The 17,569-nt window shown below is 38.9% G+C and overlaps 1 protein-coding gene across 1 annotated transcript; it reads right to left on the bottom strand.

The window, feature by feature from the left end:
- Positions 1-521: 521 nt before the first annotated feature.
- On the bottom strand, positions 522-16,119 carry smc5 (structural maintenance of chromosomes 5). The gene is made up of 24 exons (XM_020648309.3): positions 15,879-16,119; positions 14,668-14,809; positions 14,347-14,399; positions 13,410-13,572; positions 13,100-13,234; positions 12,785-12,925; positions 12,484-12,645; positions 10,540-10,611; positions 10,142-10,397; positions 9,869-10,023; positions 8,485-8,598; positions 8,283-8,377; positions 8,031-8,163; positions 7,428-7,601; positions 6,855-7,024; positions 6,565-6,688; positions 3,803-3,925; positions 3,514-3,639; positions 3,235-3,330; positions 2,472-2,576; positions 2,248-2,367; positions 1,944-2,123; positions 1,524-1,619; positions 522-1,025 (listed from the first exon to the last, which is right to left on the bottom strand). The coding sequence occupies exons 1-24, from the start codon at positions 16,034-16,036 to the stop codon at positions 891-893; spliced, it is 3,228 nt and encodes a 1,075-aa protein (XP_020503965.1). The 5' UTR covers positions 16,037-16,119; the 3' UTR covers positions 522-890.
- Between the last annotated feature and the right edge of the window lie 1,450 nt (positions 16,120-17,569).

The raw sequence follows: 17,569 nt of genomic DNA, 5'->3' as shown, positions 1-17,569 counted from the left end.
TTGAAGGGGCGCCAGTGGTCGAGTTCGTGCACCCTATGAACATAGGCTGCAGTCCTAAAAAATGGGCGGCATGGGTTCAAATCTGACCTGTGGCTTCTTTCCTGCATATCATTCCACACTCTCGCTAGCCCCAACTACCAACTCTTCCCACTGCCCTGTCTCTCCAATAAAAGGCACAAAAATCCATCCATCCATTATCTTTCCTGCTTTTCCAGTCTGGGGTCGCTGGAGTGCTGAAGCCGATCCCAGCTGTCATTGGGCAAGAGGCAGGGTACACACTGTACTGGTCACTAGTCAATCACAGGGCACCAAAAGCCCCAAAATGAAATCTTTAAAAATATTATTTTAATAGATTTAATTATTTTTTTACACAAAAATGTACTGTAGTTATTTTGTTTTTGCAAAAAAAATCTCTTTTCAATAATGTTGTAGAAATGACCTTCTCTTTGTATCGACTCTCAAATCATCCCAGGTGTCAGATATATGGGTGGTGGTTATGCTTAATAATTTTAACATTCACATTTAGAACAGAAGGAATATTTTTATTTGAATATACAGTATACACAAGTGCACATACATTGCTCAGGAAAGTCAAACAGGTTCAACATATTTTAGACTGTCAAAAGAGTGAACATGTTACTGTATTCTTTTAATAAAAAATATACAAATGACCAAACCACAAAAGTGCTCATAGCATATTTTGTATGTTCTATAAACCTGGTCTGTAAATGTCCTTTATGAAACAAAATGTTGGGCTGAACTAAATTGAAATCCCTTCTCCATGGGGTTATAAAGCCTTTTTAGTAGAACAGCTAAACATCACTTCTATGAAGTAAATGAACGAAACAAGTCTGATTTAGAAGTGAACAGTTACATTTTGGCTTGGTGTTTCACTGCCTGGCTTTTCTTTCGAGACAGCGCCTGATCAGAGCCTTTTCGTCCCACTGGTTGGGGGGAAGCATGTGGGGGCCGTTATAGACACAAAGGACGGTCATCTCATCGGCGTACTCAAGGTTCTGCAGTAACTGAAGATAAACACAGCCGGAGTGAGTTTTTGAAAAGGTGTACAGACCAATTGAATCAGAACAGTTTTATGCAAAGCATTTTAAACCTGCAGTAACAGTTTTTGGAAATTTGTGGGCAGCAGAAACAAGGTAGCCGAGGAAGCTAGTCTAGTTATTAGTGGAAATAGTGAAAAAATGAACAAACAGTTGATTGAATGCTTACAGCAGATATAGAAGAACATTTGGATACATTTGGATTCATTTGGAGTCATGTTAGATTGCACTTAATTTAATGAAGTCAAATAATCGCTGTCTTTCAACTCTGATTTTAGTCTTCATTAAATTGTAATGAATGTATTTGCTCTTAAGCCACTAAATAGTGCACCATGTTCTCCAGCTGCCTGCACACTTCTGTGAGGAAGTTCCCACAGAAAACACGAAAGAAGGAATCATACACACAAAGGTAGAATATCTTGTAAGCATCCGTAAACTCACTCATCAGAATGTACAAACACTTACTTTGGGTGTTATCAAGAAGTACTGGGATGTTGTCTCTTTGCAGGCTGTGCGGACCACAATGTCAAAGACTCTTCTTTCATTAACAGGATCCATTCCCTAGACAAATGAGAAAAAAGTCTTAGCCACGTCAACATAAGAAAGCAGGTGACAAAGAACGTTAAGATAGATCGCTTGTGGTCTTGTGAGGGGACTAAAAAATTGAATTTAAAGCAAAAGAATCAAATCGACAAACACATTTTTGATTTTTTTGCAAAGGGAGAAGTAAGCTCATTTGCTTACTACCTACATTCACAAAGAGTAAGCTTATTTAGTTGAGTCTTTAGAGGATTGAACTGTTACAAAATATACTGTTTCTATTTTCATATTCTCACAAATAAACTCAGTTGTGATCCAGCATGTGTATGTGTGTGGCAGCAGTACCTGGTTGATCTCATCCACCACTCTGAAGGGGCAGCGGTTGAGCTCCTGCAGGGCCATGAGGTAGAGCATTGTGGAGACGCTGCGCTCTCCTCCACTCTGATGGTAGGCCGTCAACTCATGGAGCTGAGTGCTGCTGTGAAACTTAACACGAATTCTAATCCCATACTTATCATACTCCTCCTATGTTGAAAGACAGTAGTCATTTAATGGAAGGATAAAATAAAACAAAACTTTCTTGCCTGATCTGTCAGAGTTTGACACCAGAGATTTTTTTACATTGTTTAGCTGGTTGACTTTTTTTTACCTCATTCTCTGAGTGCAGATCAACCTCTCCTGCACACTGCATGTGGCGGAAGAAATCACTGAACTTGGCGTTAATCTGTTCCACCAGCTGCTTCAGCGGGTTCAGCCAGCGCTCCTTAGCCTAACAGAAAAAAAAATCATCATACACAAGTATACACAGGGTGGCCATGATTATTACTAACAAAACAAAAACAACAGTCACTTCTGCAGTGTCATATCATGTACCTCTGATATGTTCTGACGATAAGCAGTAAGGTTGTTGCTCCTTTCTTCCAGATCTTTCTCCAGATGTTTGATCTCCTGCTCCCTCCTGTTGTACTCATCAACAACCTTCAAAACAGAAATGTAAGGTGGAAAAAAGTTACAAATGCTGGCTAAGTTTAGTTTGTTTTTCTTTTAACCAGAGAAGTAGGCGGTTTTTACGCCAAACAGCCAACCAACAGGTGTTGCAGCGAAGGAAGCATTCCCTAATATTTTCAATGTTTTGATCATTTCACTTTGATCTTAATGTCAGGTTTGAGCAGCAGTCCTTTTTCCACTAGAAGCCAAACTGATAACTTCAATGTGGTCAGATATTCATTTAAGTTAAGTTTAAGCAGGCTTTCATTGGGGTCTACATTTAGGTATTCTTGTTGTAATAGAAGCCCTAAAATGTGTTCCATTACAATTCTGTTTGCCTGAGAGTCAGTTGGTAGATGTCAGCCAATCAGCTGGCCAGATGGAAATCTTAACTTGTTTATCGGTTTTCATGTTTGTTTCTTTTACTCAGTGATGAATGCAACGAAAAATGTAGCAAAGTGCTACAAATACTGTCCACAAATTTACTCAAGTAACTGTAAAATTAGTAATTTTACAATTACCAACACATAAAAGTAGAAGTACACAAATAAGATACTCAATTACAGTAATTGAGTGAATGTAATTTGTTAGTTTCCATCCCTGGTAAAAAAATAAATGAAACCCTCAGGTGATTCTCATGTGCTCTTACACTTTCACTGAGACCGGTGAAGCACTCTGCTCTGGAGTGTTCCTCATTCAACATGGCATCAATCTCATCCAGCGTGTCAGGCAGATCACTGAAAGCCTGCAATTACAAAAAAAACAACAAACCATTATTATTTTAAACCAATGGCAACATATTGTGTTCAAGAGGTCCACACAGCAGCAACTAGATACCATGACAAGAATTATATTCAGTGGGAAGAGGTGGAAGGAGTACAGGCTTGTGTCATGAAGCAATAAAACAGACAATGTGGTAAACACTCACATTACGTAGGTCTTCTGGTAATGCCTCATCAGCTTGCATCCTGCAGATGGACTTGGCTCTCTTCAATAGGCCTTTGCATTGCTCTGTCAGCTGAGCCTTCCTCTGCTCCAGACGGCTGCATCGTTGCTGCAAAACCCCACGGACATTTTGCATTAAGAAGAGTTAGAACAAAGACAAGACCAATGAAGATAGAAGTTTATATTGTGAAAGCTTCAGCAGGTAAGATGTATGATGTATGGAGATTTACAGGTGTGTGTGGTGTGTGTGTGTGTATGTGTGAAACTCTTACTTCAGTGCTCTTAAGTTCAGAGGCGCCCTCTCTACAGTCATTCTCCAGTTTGCTCCTCTCAGCTGTCAGCCCCACAGTCTCCAAAGCCAAGTACACCTTCTCCATATTCAGCTGGGCTCTCAGCTACAGACAAAGGAGACAGAGAGAGACAGTTAGAAACATTGAATTTGATCTACTGTATGCTAAAGGCTTGTCTGGAGATTTGAATGATCAGAGAAGTAATGCTGCTATGACCAATGCGCACATTGGCCCTCACTTATCAATCTGGTGTAGAAACCAGCGGAGATTTGGGTGTAGAAATCCTCGTACGACAGGGTTCACGTGGGAACTATGAAACGTGCGTATCTGGCTGATCACAGCGTACGCATGACCGGGTGTTGCGGCTGGAAACGATCATCATTTAAATACCACGCCCCTATATATTCACGGCTCCGCTGTCCTCGCCCCCAGAGTTTACGGCATGGAGATACTTAATACGGCAAAGAAGAGAAATTAGATATGGCCTGAGTGACACCATAACAGAGAAAAGTAAAGAGGAATAACATTGTGTTGTCTGGCAGTCTGAAATGTAGGATTAAAGAGCTTCAGAACAAAATGCGCCTGCGTGGAAATCTCAACAGCGATGGTGTGGATAACCGAACTCCAGCAGAGTTTTTAATATGTAATTTCATTTGATATGTAACGTGCATAATCTTGATAATAATATAGTTTTTTTTCATACTTTTAGTTTAAAAAACCTGGTCAGACCAAACGATCGCTACAATGTAGCCTAGTGTTGCAGGTCTTAAAAGAAGCAGCTCCCGAAGCGGACCGGAGGACGTCAGCAGTACCCCACCTGAAATTATCCCAGATCGTGGAGTGAGTGGCTTCTTTCATCGGTTCAGCCTCAATATCAGGCACAAGTGGTACAGGCGAACCTGCATTTGTGTTGGATAATGTCGGCTGCACTGGCAGCTCGCCATTTCTGAGACTTTAAAAGAGAAGAGAAACCTGAAATGAATAAAGTGTTTGATCAAACACTGTGCAATGTGCACTTCTCATCCGATTAGCCTTCTTTCCAAACATAAGAATTTAACACTTACATAAAAGAAGGTCCTGACTCCGTCTTATAGCCCCCCGGATTTCTTTATTGGTTATTATGTCACATGTAGTCTCTGGCCTAAGTGCGTCTGCTGTGCGCAATTACGCATGTGACACAGCGTATTTATTAGTTTAATGTCCAGACATACTGATTAGTTATGTTCCAATGTTAATGTTCTGAATTCCTAAATATTATATATGAAGGATTCTCAGAATTCCATCATTATGCTGTTGACTAATCCCAGTCATAGTTCAGTGCGATACCAGTCATCCTTGTGGCGACACTGGTACAGTTGTCTTTTATAATATTGGTGATGTTTTGTCTGTCTGTGTATGTTTTTACCCTGTATTTTTATTTTTTTATGTCTTCTAATGGACTCCTGAGTCTGGCAATAAAGATGATGATGATGATGATTATTTCATATTTCAGAGGCTAAAAGTTGTACTTACTATCCTCTGGAAGTTGTTCTGTCCTTTTAAAGTAGGCTAACTGTTTTTAGTTTTTCTGTTTTAATTTGTCTCAGTATTTTCTGCAGTGATATTTCTGTGTGCATGAACATTTAACATGAAAGCAGCCTCTCTTATCTTTAATCTTTAAAGTAAATCGATTAAACAAACAAAAATTAATCAAATAAAACACACAACTAAATAAATCACCTGACAGCTCGCGCTGCTCCACATTATTTAAAAAGCGATGTAGCCTACAGAGATCGTTTGAGGTGAAGCGTAATATAAAATACATTTTAGATATCTTATCTAACAGTGAATCTGTGAACCTCTATCTATCTGTCTCAACAAGCACTGTTATAGCATGATCTAATTATTCTCCGACACAGACAGATTCGCTGCACCGCAAGTCCACACTGAGTTGAAAACGTGCGTAGACGAACTGAGACCTGGTGTGAGATTTGAGCGTACCCTCCGCTCACGTCCAAATTGGTAAGTGCCGAACTTTGCGTGGAAATGACCGTACACCCATTTTTCTGCCGTACGTACGTTTCATAAGTGAGGGCCATTGTGTCTTTAAATTGTGTCCCAAATTGTGCAGTGGGATTTCTGCAGCAAACATTATTAAAATAATTTCATTACCGTATACAGTAAAAGTGTCCTGCGTTTGTCTCATTGGAGCCACTGTGTGTGCATAACAGGCACCAGAGACATGACTATTAAAAAAATTGAACACAAAAAGATTTTCAAAAGGAAGGCCCCTTCAGCATGCCGCTCACAAACCCATTCATTGTTGATGAATGGGTTTGTGGGCTCGAGAGCATATCTGCACTGCGTCAAGCTGATCGCAGCACAAGGTTTTGCTTGCCTTCCGTGGGTTCTGCGCAGAAGTTTAAATATTTAATACTTGGGCACAGGTCAGATCACAACAAGCTTTCCAGATCTCTACAATATCAGTTTACAGAGCTACCAAGACATCGGCAAGAAAGCTCTAGTTTGGAAAGAAATGTCCAACAGTCACTTAGCAACATGTTCTTGTTTTTCAAATACACGCTCAAGACGATGACTTGAGCGTGTGTGCACTCCCCCCCTGCTCTGTGCACACCGCAGCTTATCTTAGAGCCCCTTTGAGTTCAAATAATGCAAAAGGAAGTTTATATGCCCTTAAAAATAGTTTAAATAAGACCCTATTAAGTAAAAGTTGTCAGTTTGACATTTTAAAAAGTTATTCATACCTTCATTTGGGCCACGATCACCTTGACTATGTCCACCTTCTGGAAATTAACAGTTTCTATTTTCTTTTTAGTCTCCTCTTCAATCTTCTGCAGATCAATAAAACTGTTCTCCATCTGCTTCAGACTAAAGCCAAAGAAAGAATGCATTAGACCCATACATGCATATTTGCATTAACTAAATGAATACATCTCTACAGAAACTATTAATTAATCAAGTCATCAGACAGTACCTACATGTTCAGAGAAATACTGTGCCTGTTAGCCCTAGAGGCTATATAAGGCAGACTTACCTGTCTTGTTTGGTGCTGATTTTCTGCTCCAGCTGTCTCTTCTTGCCCTTTAGCTCAGACAGCTTTTTCTTTTCTGCCAACAGTTCGTTGTCTCGGCGATCCAAAGAGGCCGCCTCCTTCTGCAGAGCCTTTAATCGTTCATCAATTTCTTGTAATTTGGACTCACAGTCCTGGCCACAAGAAACAGCAAAAAGTTATTCTCAACTCAGTTAAACCCCAAAACAATTACATTCTAATATATGGACTTGTATCAAGGTTTTTTTTTTTTTTTATATATATATATATATATATATATATAAAAGAATCAGAAATACTTTATTAATCCATTCTGTGTTACCATTGCTCTTCACATAATACAGCAGTAGAATATAAAATACAATAGAGATAATAAAATAGGCAATAAAATAAGCAATAAGTACCAAGTAGGACTACTATAATAATAAGATATGTACAAGATAAAACAATATTTAAGATGAACTGTGTTAAACAGATATTGCACGGTGTAAAGGTGTTAAGATATTAGGAGTGATTTGGAGGTAGAAGATTCTGGGCTGTCCTTGATCCCTCCCTTACCTTCATCTGCTGCTCCAGTTGCCGTTTCTCTTCGGCGTCTACAGTGATAGAGAGGTACTGGGAATGGTGCACTGCAGAGTTACTGGTGCTGATCTTGTTGGAGTAAAAGGACCTCTTCAATGTGTACCTCTCCTCTGTGGTATAAAACACTTTGAGGTAGGGCTCCTCGATCACCTGTGAGAAGGATAATGGACAAAAATGAGGTCAGGGGAGATGACTTTGTGATAATAACTATAGCCAGAATATTAAGTGAATCTCTAGAAACGCGGAGCTGCAATGTAAACTGGGAAATAACAGGAGAAAAAAAGTCAGGCTGTCAGATGAAGTTAATCAGACTTATGAAGGAACGTTAAAAAGGACAGAAAAAAACAAAATGCATTGATTAAAACACAATGTAAGACAATAGCTAAATTCTAATACACCTTTGAAGGGAACTGTGCAAAAGAAAATGAATGATTTGAAGAATTGATTATTCCCAATTTAATGAGTGGAGACATCTATTTGTAGTGGATATCTAACCACAAAGCTCAAGTTTTAAATGAGGCTCACTTTCCAATTTATTTTATTTTTTTGTCATTTCTGAGTTACGTGAGAAGAACCTACCATTTTTATCATGGTTTTAGTTTGCTCATTGCCGACAGGGACGTCGTGCACCCGATACTGGTGACAGAGATAACTCATCACCTCGTCAGGGGCGTCGAACATCTCACGAAGGTAAGTGAAGAACCCAAAACGCCTACATGAATATATCAATGAGAAAGTCATGGTCACACACCAAGATATATATAATTATATAACACATATACTTTTATGTTATGTTGACTGTAATTAAGTTTAAAGGAAAATGATTCTCACCTCAGAGACTCAATATTTCTGGATGGTTCACGCTTAGAGCACGACTCTTCTGGCGCAGAGATCGTGTTCACCTTTAAGTTCATCTTGTCTCGGACCTGGGAGACAGCAGAGATCAAAGCAAATTTGTCAAATTTGCAGTCAGAAGGATTTTCATTCTCCAGACCAGAGTCAACATGACAATGATAAGGTGCAGCACTCTGACCTCAGCCATGAACTTCTCCGTGTCCTCTTTTCTCTGGAAAACAAACGCTCGGAGATCGTGGAATGAGATGTGGGTCTCTACGTACTTAGCAAAGCGATGGTCTTTCACGTTGATCTGAGGATTTAGAGAAGGTGAGCAGCCAGCTTTGCAATGGGAATACAAAAAGCATCAGAATCACAATCTTGCAGTCAAATGAGCATGCTTTAAATGTAGAGGGGAAGGAGTTTGACTGAGTCATTCTGTCATCCTGCTCTTCGGGTACCTTCACGTAGTGAAACTTTTCTTAAGTCCCTCATTTAGAATTATAATAATTGATATTTAATAACTACTTAACAACACAACTACATATCTGTACACAGACATAAGGACGTTTTAAAGTGTTTACTCGTGTTAGTGTTTGACTTTATTGTCACTAGAGCCTGACATTATCCGTTAGCCGATATTATCGTATCAAGTGACTATCGGAATCGGCTAATTTTATCACAAATGTGCGCAGATATGAGATTTATTAACCAATCAGATAACATTTCATTTGAGTATTGTTTGTTTGTATGTTGACTGGCGCCGTTTCCGAATAGCCACAGTTAAGTAGGCAGTACGTACTACTCAGTAGAGTTTCAGTATACTGAACTTTCGTGGTCATTCAGTATGCATTTTTTGGGTCCACCTCAGTATACTGAACATTTCAGTATGAATACTAACTTCCGTGTTTTATGCAGTATGGATCAGACGTGTGCTTTCAGGAAATTAATTGTATTTTACCACCCACAATGCTGTGCGAAAATAAATGTAAATCGTCACGTCACGTCCGCCTCCAAATCAAAACAAACGAGCATGGATAAATTTAATCAATTTTTAATCTAGAGTTAAAGTCCCTAATGAAATCGCTACTTTTAATTAACAACAGAAAATAAAACAAATGTCTGCATTATTATAAAACCTTTCCCCCTCTATTTAAATAATGATTACACTATTTAAATGCGTCTTTATTGGTTTATTTTATATTCTGTATATTACTGTCTTTCATTTGTACTTTCCTTTATGTAGCCTACTGTATGTTATTTAGTTATTTAATCTGTCTTTTACTTGATTTACATTGTGATATTTTTTCTGTTTACCTGACTGTATATGTGCACTCTTCTTGAATAAAGCTAAAAAAAAATCATAATAATAATAAAAAAAACGGGTGGATGCGGCCGGTTCGGGTAACGTAAATGACGCCACTTCCATACTGAATGAATCAGAAGAAGTAGGAACAAATATCTGCCTACTGTGCGCGCCTACTGAATAGTAGGTACTAAACAGTATACAGCACGAATAGTAGGTACTGCCTACTGACAGATTGAGTAGGTACTTGGAAATTCGGATACAGTCTGGGACTCACCACCAGCATCATGGGCTCATGGACATTTCCACTAAAGAGATGTTTGTTCTGTCTGAGCCACTGGAGGGCAGTGTGTGTGTCCCTGTGGCGTCCTCGCAGCTTCTCCTCTTTGGCATTCATCATGTTGTTCATGTCTTTGAGTTTTTTCTCCAACACTGGCGAACAAAAAGAAACATTAATATAATGATAATGACTTTGAACAGTAGATTGCACGCTCTTTGAATGGTTTGATCTATGTTCATTTAAAGTCTGATTTGTGTTGGAAACTCTCACTTCTGCCTTCAGCTATAACATGGTCCTTTTCCCTGCGAAGGTCGGACTTCTCTCCTTCAATCTTGGCTCTCTCGACCTGAATGCGCCTCAGCTCAACGTTGACTTCATTGATTCTTGGCGTCACGTCTGGCTGATCAGCAACCTTGGAGAGTTCCGCCTTCATGTCCTCGATGGTCCGTTTGGTGTTGCTGATTCGCTTTTGGTGGTCTTCGTCTTCCATCTGCTTCAGTCTCTGGGTTTGTTTGATATCATCAATCTATAGAGAAAACAGGCAAAGTTATCATTCAATACTAAAAGGACAGCATAACAAATATGTGGGGTAAATGGTACATTTTTTTCTGTTATCTCCTCTTTAATAAATAAATTATAGAATATATTAAAGTGAAATCAAGTCTTACCTGCTTGTGTTTTTGGTCCAACTGATCTTGTTTCTGTTTGCACTTCAGAGAAGCTTCTTTGATGGCAACCGTCTAAAAAAACATGCACGCTAATAGTTAACCTCCATAAAATATCACATCGATTACGTTCCAGTATTTACTCAACTCTAAAAAATGTGCCAAACAGTTCTCATAAATGACATCCAACCGATCCTCAAAAAGTTCTTCAATGAATCTTAAGTACTCAATTTCAAAAAAGAAATCCCTAACAAACTAACCTATACTTTACCACAAATACAGATTCACAAGTGTGCCTGACAAAAATGTCCATTCTTTTTTATCGAAGTTTCTTTGGGCGGCATGATGCTGTGATTGTTTGGATAGCAGATTATTGTCATGGATTGGATCAGCCAAATAATGAAATTTAATTTATAGAACTTTAATACTCCTTGGCTAGCCATGACTCCAACTGTGCATTTTAACAGCACTATAAAATCAACATTCATCGTCATGAATCTTAGTCATGTGTCACGTCCTCAATTTTCTTCACTATATTCACTTTGTGACTATTCCAACAACAATACAAGAAGATTGATAAACCTGAACTCCCTTTGTATTAACGTATATTTAAAATCTGAGAACAACTGACTGTGATGTAAAAAACTGTAAAATATAAAAGTTTGCTGTATTCAAACAATTTTACTTTTTCATCTACGAGCTTGGACAATTTTGAAAATGTAACACACATACCCCGTTCATTAAGTGGATGTGTGTGTGTGTGTGTGTGTGTGTGTGTGTGTGTGTGTGTGTGTGTGTGTGTGTGTGTGTGTGTGTGTGTGTGTGTGTGTGTGTGTGTGTGTGTGTGTGTGTGTGTGCGTGCGTGCACTGGCTGCTCCTTCAGCGCGTGCAGTGCGTGAGTCAGATAAAACAACAAACGGGGTGCAGGCGTTTAAAAAAAAAAAAAAAAACATATTTAAAAAGACTGATTTGACTTCCTTTTTGTACAGCAGATCTCTTAAACGCTGCCTTCTTTTCACTGAGACTCTGCATAGAGATTTAGCGGCTAGAGGCTACAGTTATTTTACATCATACCCTTTTCACACATATGGAAATCTCCTGAAAAACTCCAGAGATTTGGCTACCCGGAGGTTCTTTAGGCTATGTGTGACCGCAAACAGACGCATTTTTCACACAGACTTTACCTGGAGTTTCTCCCGCCAGACCCCTAGTATTTTTTCCGCAGAAAGTCCGAGTGAGCTGATGTCTGAACATGGCAGCAAATACTCCAGAGATTTAAATTCCAGCCAATAGGAAGAGAATGACGTTTATATATAGTGACTGCGTAAAGTGTCTGCACGCGACCACTACGATCTCCGTGCACGTAATTAAACGGCTGCATTATGTTTTCTGTTGGTCAGTATGTTGTTCTCCTCTCTTTTGTGGATGTTGTCATTCCATTGGATTACACATAGCATTGATATAAAGGAAAATATTCTCATTATAACATTGTGTAGCAGACTCTGTTGCTACGGCCGCTACTTCCGCGTTGTTTATTTACGTCACGTCTTGCGTCTGGAAATCCCCCGCAACCCCCCTCCCCTCTGAAAGGGAAAGCCCCCCACTGTGAGGAGCATATGTGAACGGCTAGGTCGGGAGAATCTACGGATAAGCCCTCCTGTAATCTAGATATTATCCGGAGTGCATATGTGAAAACGGCTTATGATCCGTATCCCTACTAATGCATGACCACAACACCTTTCTATAAACACAATAAAGTTAGTAAATAACACATTACTGATTCTCATCAGTGTGAAAACTCTCAATTACAAAAATACACACCAATCATAATTTCTAAATAATAATTAATAATAATTTTCACCCATTAAAATAACTTTATATTGCTTCTTTTGGAGCCTATTGTTATACTCTAAACTTGTATTGAGAGATATAAATTTGCCTTTTCACCTTAGTTTTTATTTGTGCCTCAGTGGGCTGAAGGTGGTTGTCAATCTGCTGCATCTTCTTCAACATGGGCGCCTGGGCCTGCCTCAGAGCAGAGAGCTGTTTTTTGGCCTCTTCTCGCTCCTTCTTCACACCCTCAAGCTCCTTACGGGTGGTCTCATACTCCTACGATCAGACAGAGAGAGAGAGTCAGAGCTGACACAGGCAAAGGGATTGAATTTCACTGAGACTACATAATGTGTTTATTTTTCTCTCTCTCTCTCTCTCTCTCTCTTCAGCACAATGTTTCATCACGGCCGCTTACCACCCATGGTTTCTTCTTATCGAGCAACTCAATCACATCAAGATGCCTTTTCTTTTCGTAGTAACGGTTCATATCATGTTTGTTCCTCTCATTCCTTTGCTTGGCCTTCTCCAGGAAGTTAGCCTTTTCCTTCACCGTGTTCTTAAGCAAAACAAGATCCAGACAACACACTGTAGTTAACCAAGATTAGGTCTACAATGCTGTCCCTGAAGAACTAGAAAAAGTTCTTAGACGAGACAGATATAAAGAAGCAAGGGGAATTCCACTTTGATGTTCACAGAAAGATAGCTAAAAAGTGCTTGAATGAAACTTTACCTCCAGTTCCCGTTCTTTGTGTCGGAAATTTTTGAGCTCACAGTGGTACCTGTACATCTCAGGTGGTCCCACTGACTTCTCTGTTGCCTCCAGCAACTCAATTTTAGACATCTTTGCAAACTCTCCCACTTTTTCCTGTGGTGTGGATGCAAACAGAACACATCAAAAGAAGAAGAGGAAAACATGTGGCAAAGATAAGAAATGATGACATATTGCATTGCAAAAGCACCAGTTACACGGCCTGACTCTGCAGCTACGACTGTATTTCTCTTTGTGTGCGGAGCCTTATATTGCAGTGCAGCAAACATACCTGAGGTAGAAATTGGCAGAGGTTGCCAACCTGAATATGCAACGCCTTGACCTCCTCTTCAACTGTTTTCTGGTTGCAGTGTTTTCCATTCAGCATCCACAGCGACTGATTGTTCTCCACATGAATCTCTCTGTTTATCACTATATTACCATCATTTTTGTACCTGGAATAATGACAGAGTTAGATTCTACAATCCAACACATCTGAAATATGCTGAGGTAACACATGTTGGCGAAACATTGAAATCAGTTCAGGCTGAGCTGTCCACAATCTTAAAATGCTGACTCAGGACCGGCTCTGACCACAGGAGTGAGTATCTGACCAATTTATACCCGACTCAAACCTGCCAAAAATCAGAGAAGGAATCTTTTTGGAAACTTTGTCAATTCAGACATTGGCCCAGATTTGTTGGTGATGTGAAGGATTATTTTGATTATCTCCCTGAATGGCATGAATAGTCACTGAGGTTGATAAGAGAAAACAAGTTAGATATTTAGGATTTAAACTATGAAGACCAATATTAATATGATCCAAGCAGGACCATAATTGGCAATAAAGAAAAAGCCTACAAGGAGATAAAGCCATTTTTAGTGTTTCCAAGAGTTGGTAAAAAAAAAAAAAAAGGCCAGCAGGTTGAAATCCATCTCCATTTTGTTAAGATCTGATTGGTGAGGTGGTACATGCTCAGACAATATTCTTTGAACTATCCTTAAGGGAGTCATGTCAAGTCAAGTCAAGTCTGCTACTGTCCTTAGATTATGTCGAATAAAAAGCCTACAGTGTTTGATGTAGCCTGTTCAAATCTGTTAGAACTTGTGTCTGAGCCTGGCTGACAGGAACAATATTAATATTTCATGATTCTTAATGGATTGAATTGAAATTTCATAACAAATACAACACAAATGTGTGTGTCTGCAAAGTCTCTGACATAACTTACAATTCAAGCTCAACAGATCCTTTGTTGCACCCCCGTTTGACATAGAGCCCAACCTGACAAAAAATGACAGACAACTTTATCTAAAAAAAAAAAGAAGCAATCTATACAAATAGTCTTCATCAGGTTTTACATTATCAAATTTGAAACTGTTGTATAGATTAGAGACTAACCATCATATGCAGTTCAAGAGGAAAATAAAAAAAAACATTCTCAAACAGTTAAACTTCTTCATTCTGCTGCTATCTGCTTTAAACTGATATGAGCCAATAGCAGCTAAATTCAGCATTAATCTACCAGTGTTTGCCTTAAGATGATGTTTACCTTATCGCCTCTGCCCAGGATAGCAGTCTTGCCAGCAAGACCGAGACATATAGCGCACACAATGCTCGATTTGCCAGTTCCATTGGCTCCAACTATCATGTTCAGGTTGGGTCCAGGTAACACCACTGAGTGGTCATAGGTCCTGTCAGAGTACAAGACAGACATAACAACCTTCACTCACGTTTCAAGACAGAAAATGAACATTATTAAGAGAACGTCTTTTAATAGAACAAATACCTCAAGCAATTGTAGGGATTGATATGGCTGTCACGTGTTGACTAGAATGATTACGACCAAAGACAAATCTGGTTGAAATTGACTTACTATATAAACACATTAAAGACATTCAATATTTTGTTAGACAATAGATTATGAAAATCTTTGTGATAAACACAGATATTGCCAAGGCCATGTAGCTGCACGATCCAAAACAAACTGTTAACAATGACAAGGGCTCGTCCAGTTTAGGTCTTGCAGACTCTACCAAGAAGGCAGGAAGACTAAGCACATGAAACACAGACATCCCTCAAAATAGGGACCCTATTCATTTGGTTGCACACAATATAATAAATAATTCAAGAGAAAAACCTGTAAGCAGCCTCAACTGGTCAATTTGGAGGTTGACGTTGATAATGGTGATGTTGAAGTGATGTAAAATCACTAAAACGGTTTTTCTCTTCAGTAATCCCTACATATTCAAAAGGGATGACTCCCTAGTTTAGAAAAAAAACTGTTTGAACAGAATGTATACTGTTCTACAGCATTTAGCATGATTATATAAATGCATAGAGGAAGAATTAGTTTAAACTAGGTGTAACTGATCAAATATCCAAAGTTGAATCCATATAAATATCCATTAGCCATTAGGAAGAACTGACGTGAAAACTTCTGACTCTTGATTTCGTCTCGGAATCGAGATCTCACTCACTTTAACGTTTAACAGGGACCCCTCTGAGTGTGTGTGTGTGTGTGTGTGTGTGTGTGTGTGTGTGTGTGTGTGTGTGTGTGTGTGTGTGTGTGTGTGTGTGTGTGTGTGTGTGTGTGTGTGTGTGTGTGTGTGTGTGTGTGTGTGTGTGTGTGTGTGTGTGTGTGTCCCTCACAGTCCTGACAGCAGAGAGAGGAGCAGGGGAAGAAGCTGCAGCTAGGCAACATGAAGTTAGTTTGGACTCTGAGTAATATACAGTTTGATTATTAGCAGAACGGTTACTTACAGGAAGTTTCTCATGGTGATGCGAAGTATGGAGCCCTCCACAAAATTACCCTCTCTGACAGTTCCTCCGCCTTCGAATATCTTTGCTAAACTGTTAATAAACGTTTGTGAGCTCCTGTTGGCATGGCTGACTCGCCTTCTCTTGCCGGACTCGGCCATCGTGAGTAAAATTAAAATCCTACTTCAACACTCTTCGCTTTCGTTTGATGGCCCTCGCGCGCTTCGCCGAGACGTTGCTGAAAGCTGGTTGGACGAAATGAGTCACATGTCTACGTCTTCAAAACAAGCGTGAGTTATCGCGAGACTGAGCACTTCACTGGTGAATTTTACTGCATTCAATCCAACGTTACAATTATTAAATAAAGCTAAATCTTCACTTGTTAATGAAAATGTATTGTTTGGATGTTTTTCTTACACGCCCTCTAAATCAAATCGATACTACATAATCAACCTGACTGTTACTGACAAAATCTCATAACAACAAATCTAAATTTCAAACTGCAAAACATCCTTTAGTTTAAAAAGTGAACCCAAGACAATACATTTGATCAATTCGATTATCAAAAAATAAGAAAGCTATTAAAACCATACATTTGTGTGCAATGTTTGATGTGTGTGTGTGGTTCCCTGTATACAGAACTATTATTTACAGTCCATGGTGCAAACTGAAGCTGTGACCTTTATTTTGATGTGGTTTTTTTTAACTGCATCTGGATCCCCTAACATTATAACTGTTCTTGTTTCTTATCTGTTATATATGTATGAATAATACTAGTCAATAAAGCATTTTGAACTTTTTTTTAAGAAGGCTTAATGAAAAATGCTTCTTAATCTCAAAAATACATATGATATGTAAATAGGATACGACTCTGCTCCTTCCAACCTGAAAGCAGTTATTAACTGAACTTGATGATCATTATGGTGTTCATGAGGGAGGACTTAATAAGCTGTGACTTTTTAAAAATAAAGATAAATAATTAGTTGTTCATACAGTAATTTTACGAGATAGAAACAATAATTTCGATTGACGCTAAAAATATGAGAAGCAGAAAATGATTAGGATTCAGTATCATGTAAAATCTGTTTAACCAAACCTGCTCCCGGCAGATCACAAAACACACACACACACACAAGCCAGACACAATTCACTCCAACCTCCTGTGCAATATAATGATATTACAATATCGACCACATTAACCTCTGATACTTAAAGGTGCACTATGTAGTTTTGGTTGAGAAATTTGAAAGTTGGAGAAGTGTACAGATTCTGTGGTATATGTTCATAACTCTGTTTGAAGATAAAAAGATACGCGAGAAGTTATGGTGGTGGCCCCGTAACTGTGAAATCTTAACTCTCTTGCTTATAAGCTCTAAACCATGTTCCAGGGACCCATTTTTTCTTTGAGTAAAGTTTGTGTATTCAGTTCAGAAAATAGAGCGTAGAATCGTTTCACTTCTCCAACTTTCAAATTTCACCAACAAAACAAATAGTGCACCTTTAAGAGTGATAGGCTACACGTTAATTGGTGCAATACTGCATAACAAATTAAGAACATCCTACACAGATGCAAGTTTAACTCTGTATTTATCTATGTATTCTTGTATGTATTCTTGTGCACTGTGCGAACTGTTTTTCTCTTTTATGTGCAATTCTTGTCTGTAAGTGTTTTTGTTTTTAAAGTAAACGTATAT

Source organism: Labrus bergylta, chromosome 12 (genome assembly GCF_963930695.1).
Source record: "Labrus bergylta chromosome 12, fLabBer1.1, whole genome shotgun sequence".
NCBI classification, from domain to species: domain Eukaryota; kingdom Metazoa; phylum Chordata; class Actinopteri; order Labriformes; family Labridae; genus Labrus; species Labrus bergylta.
Note: the sequence above shows the minus strand (reverse complement) of the source record. Positions and strands in the feature narration are given on the sequence as shown.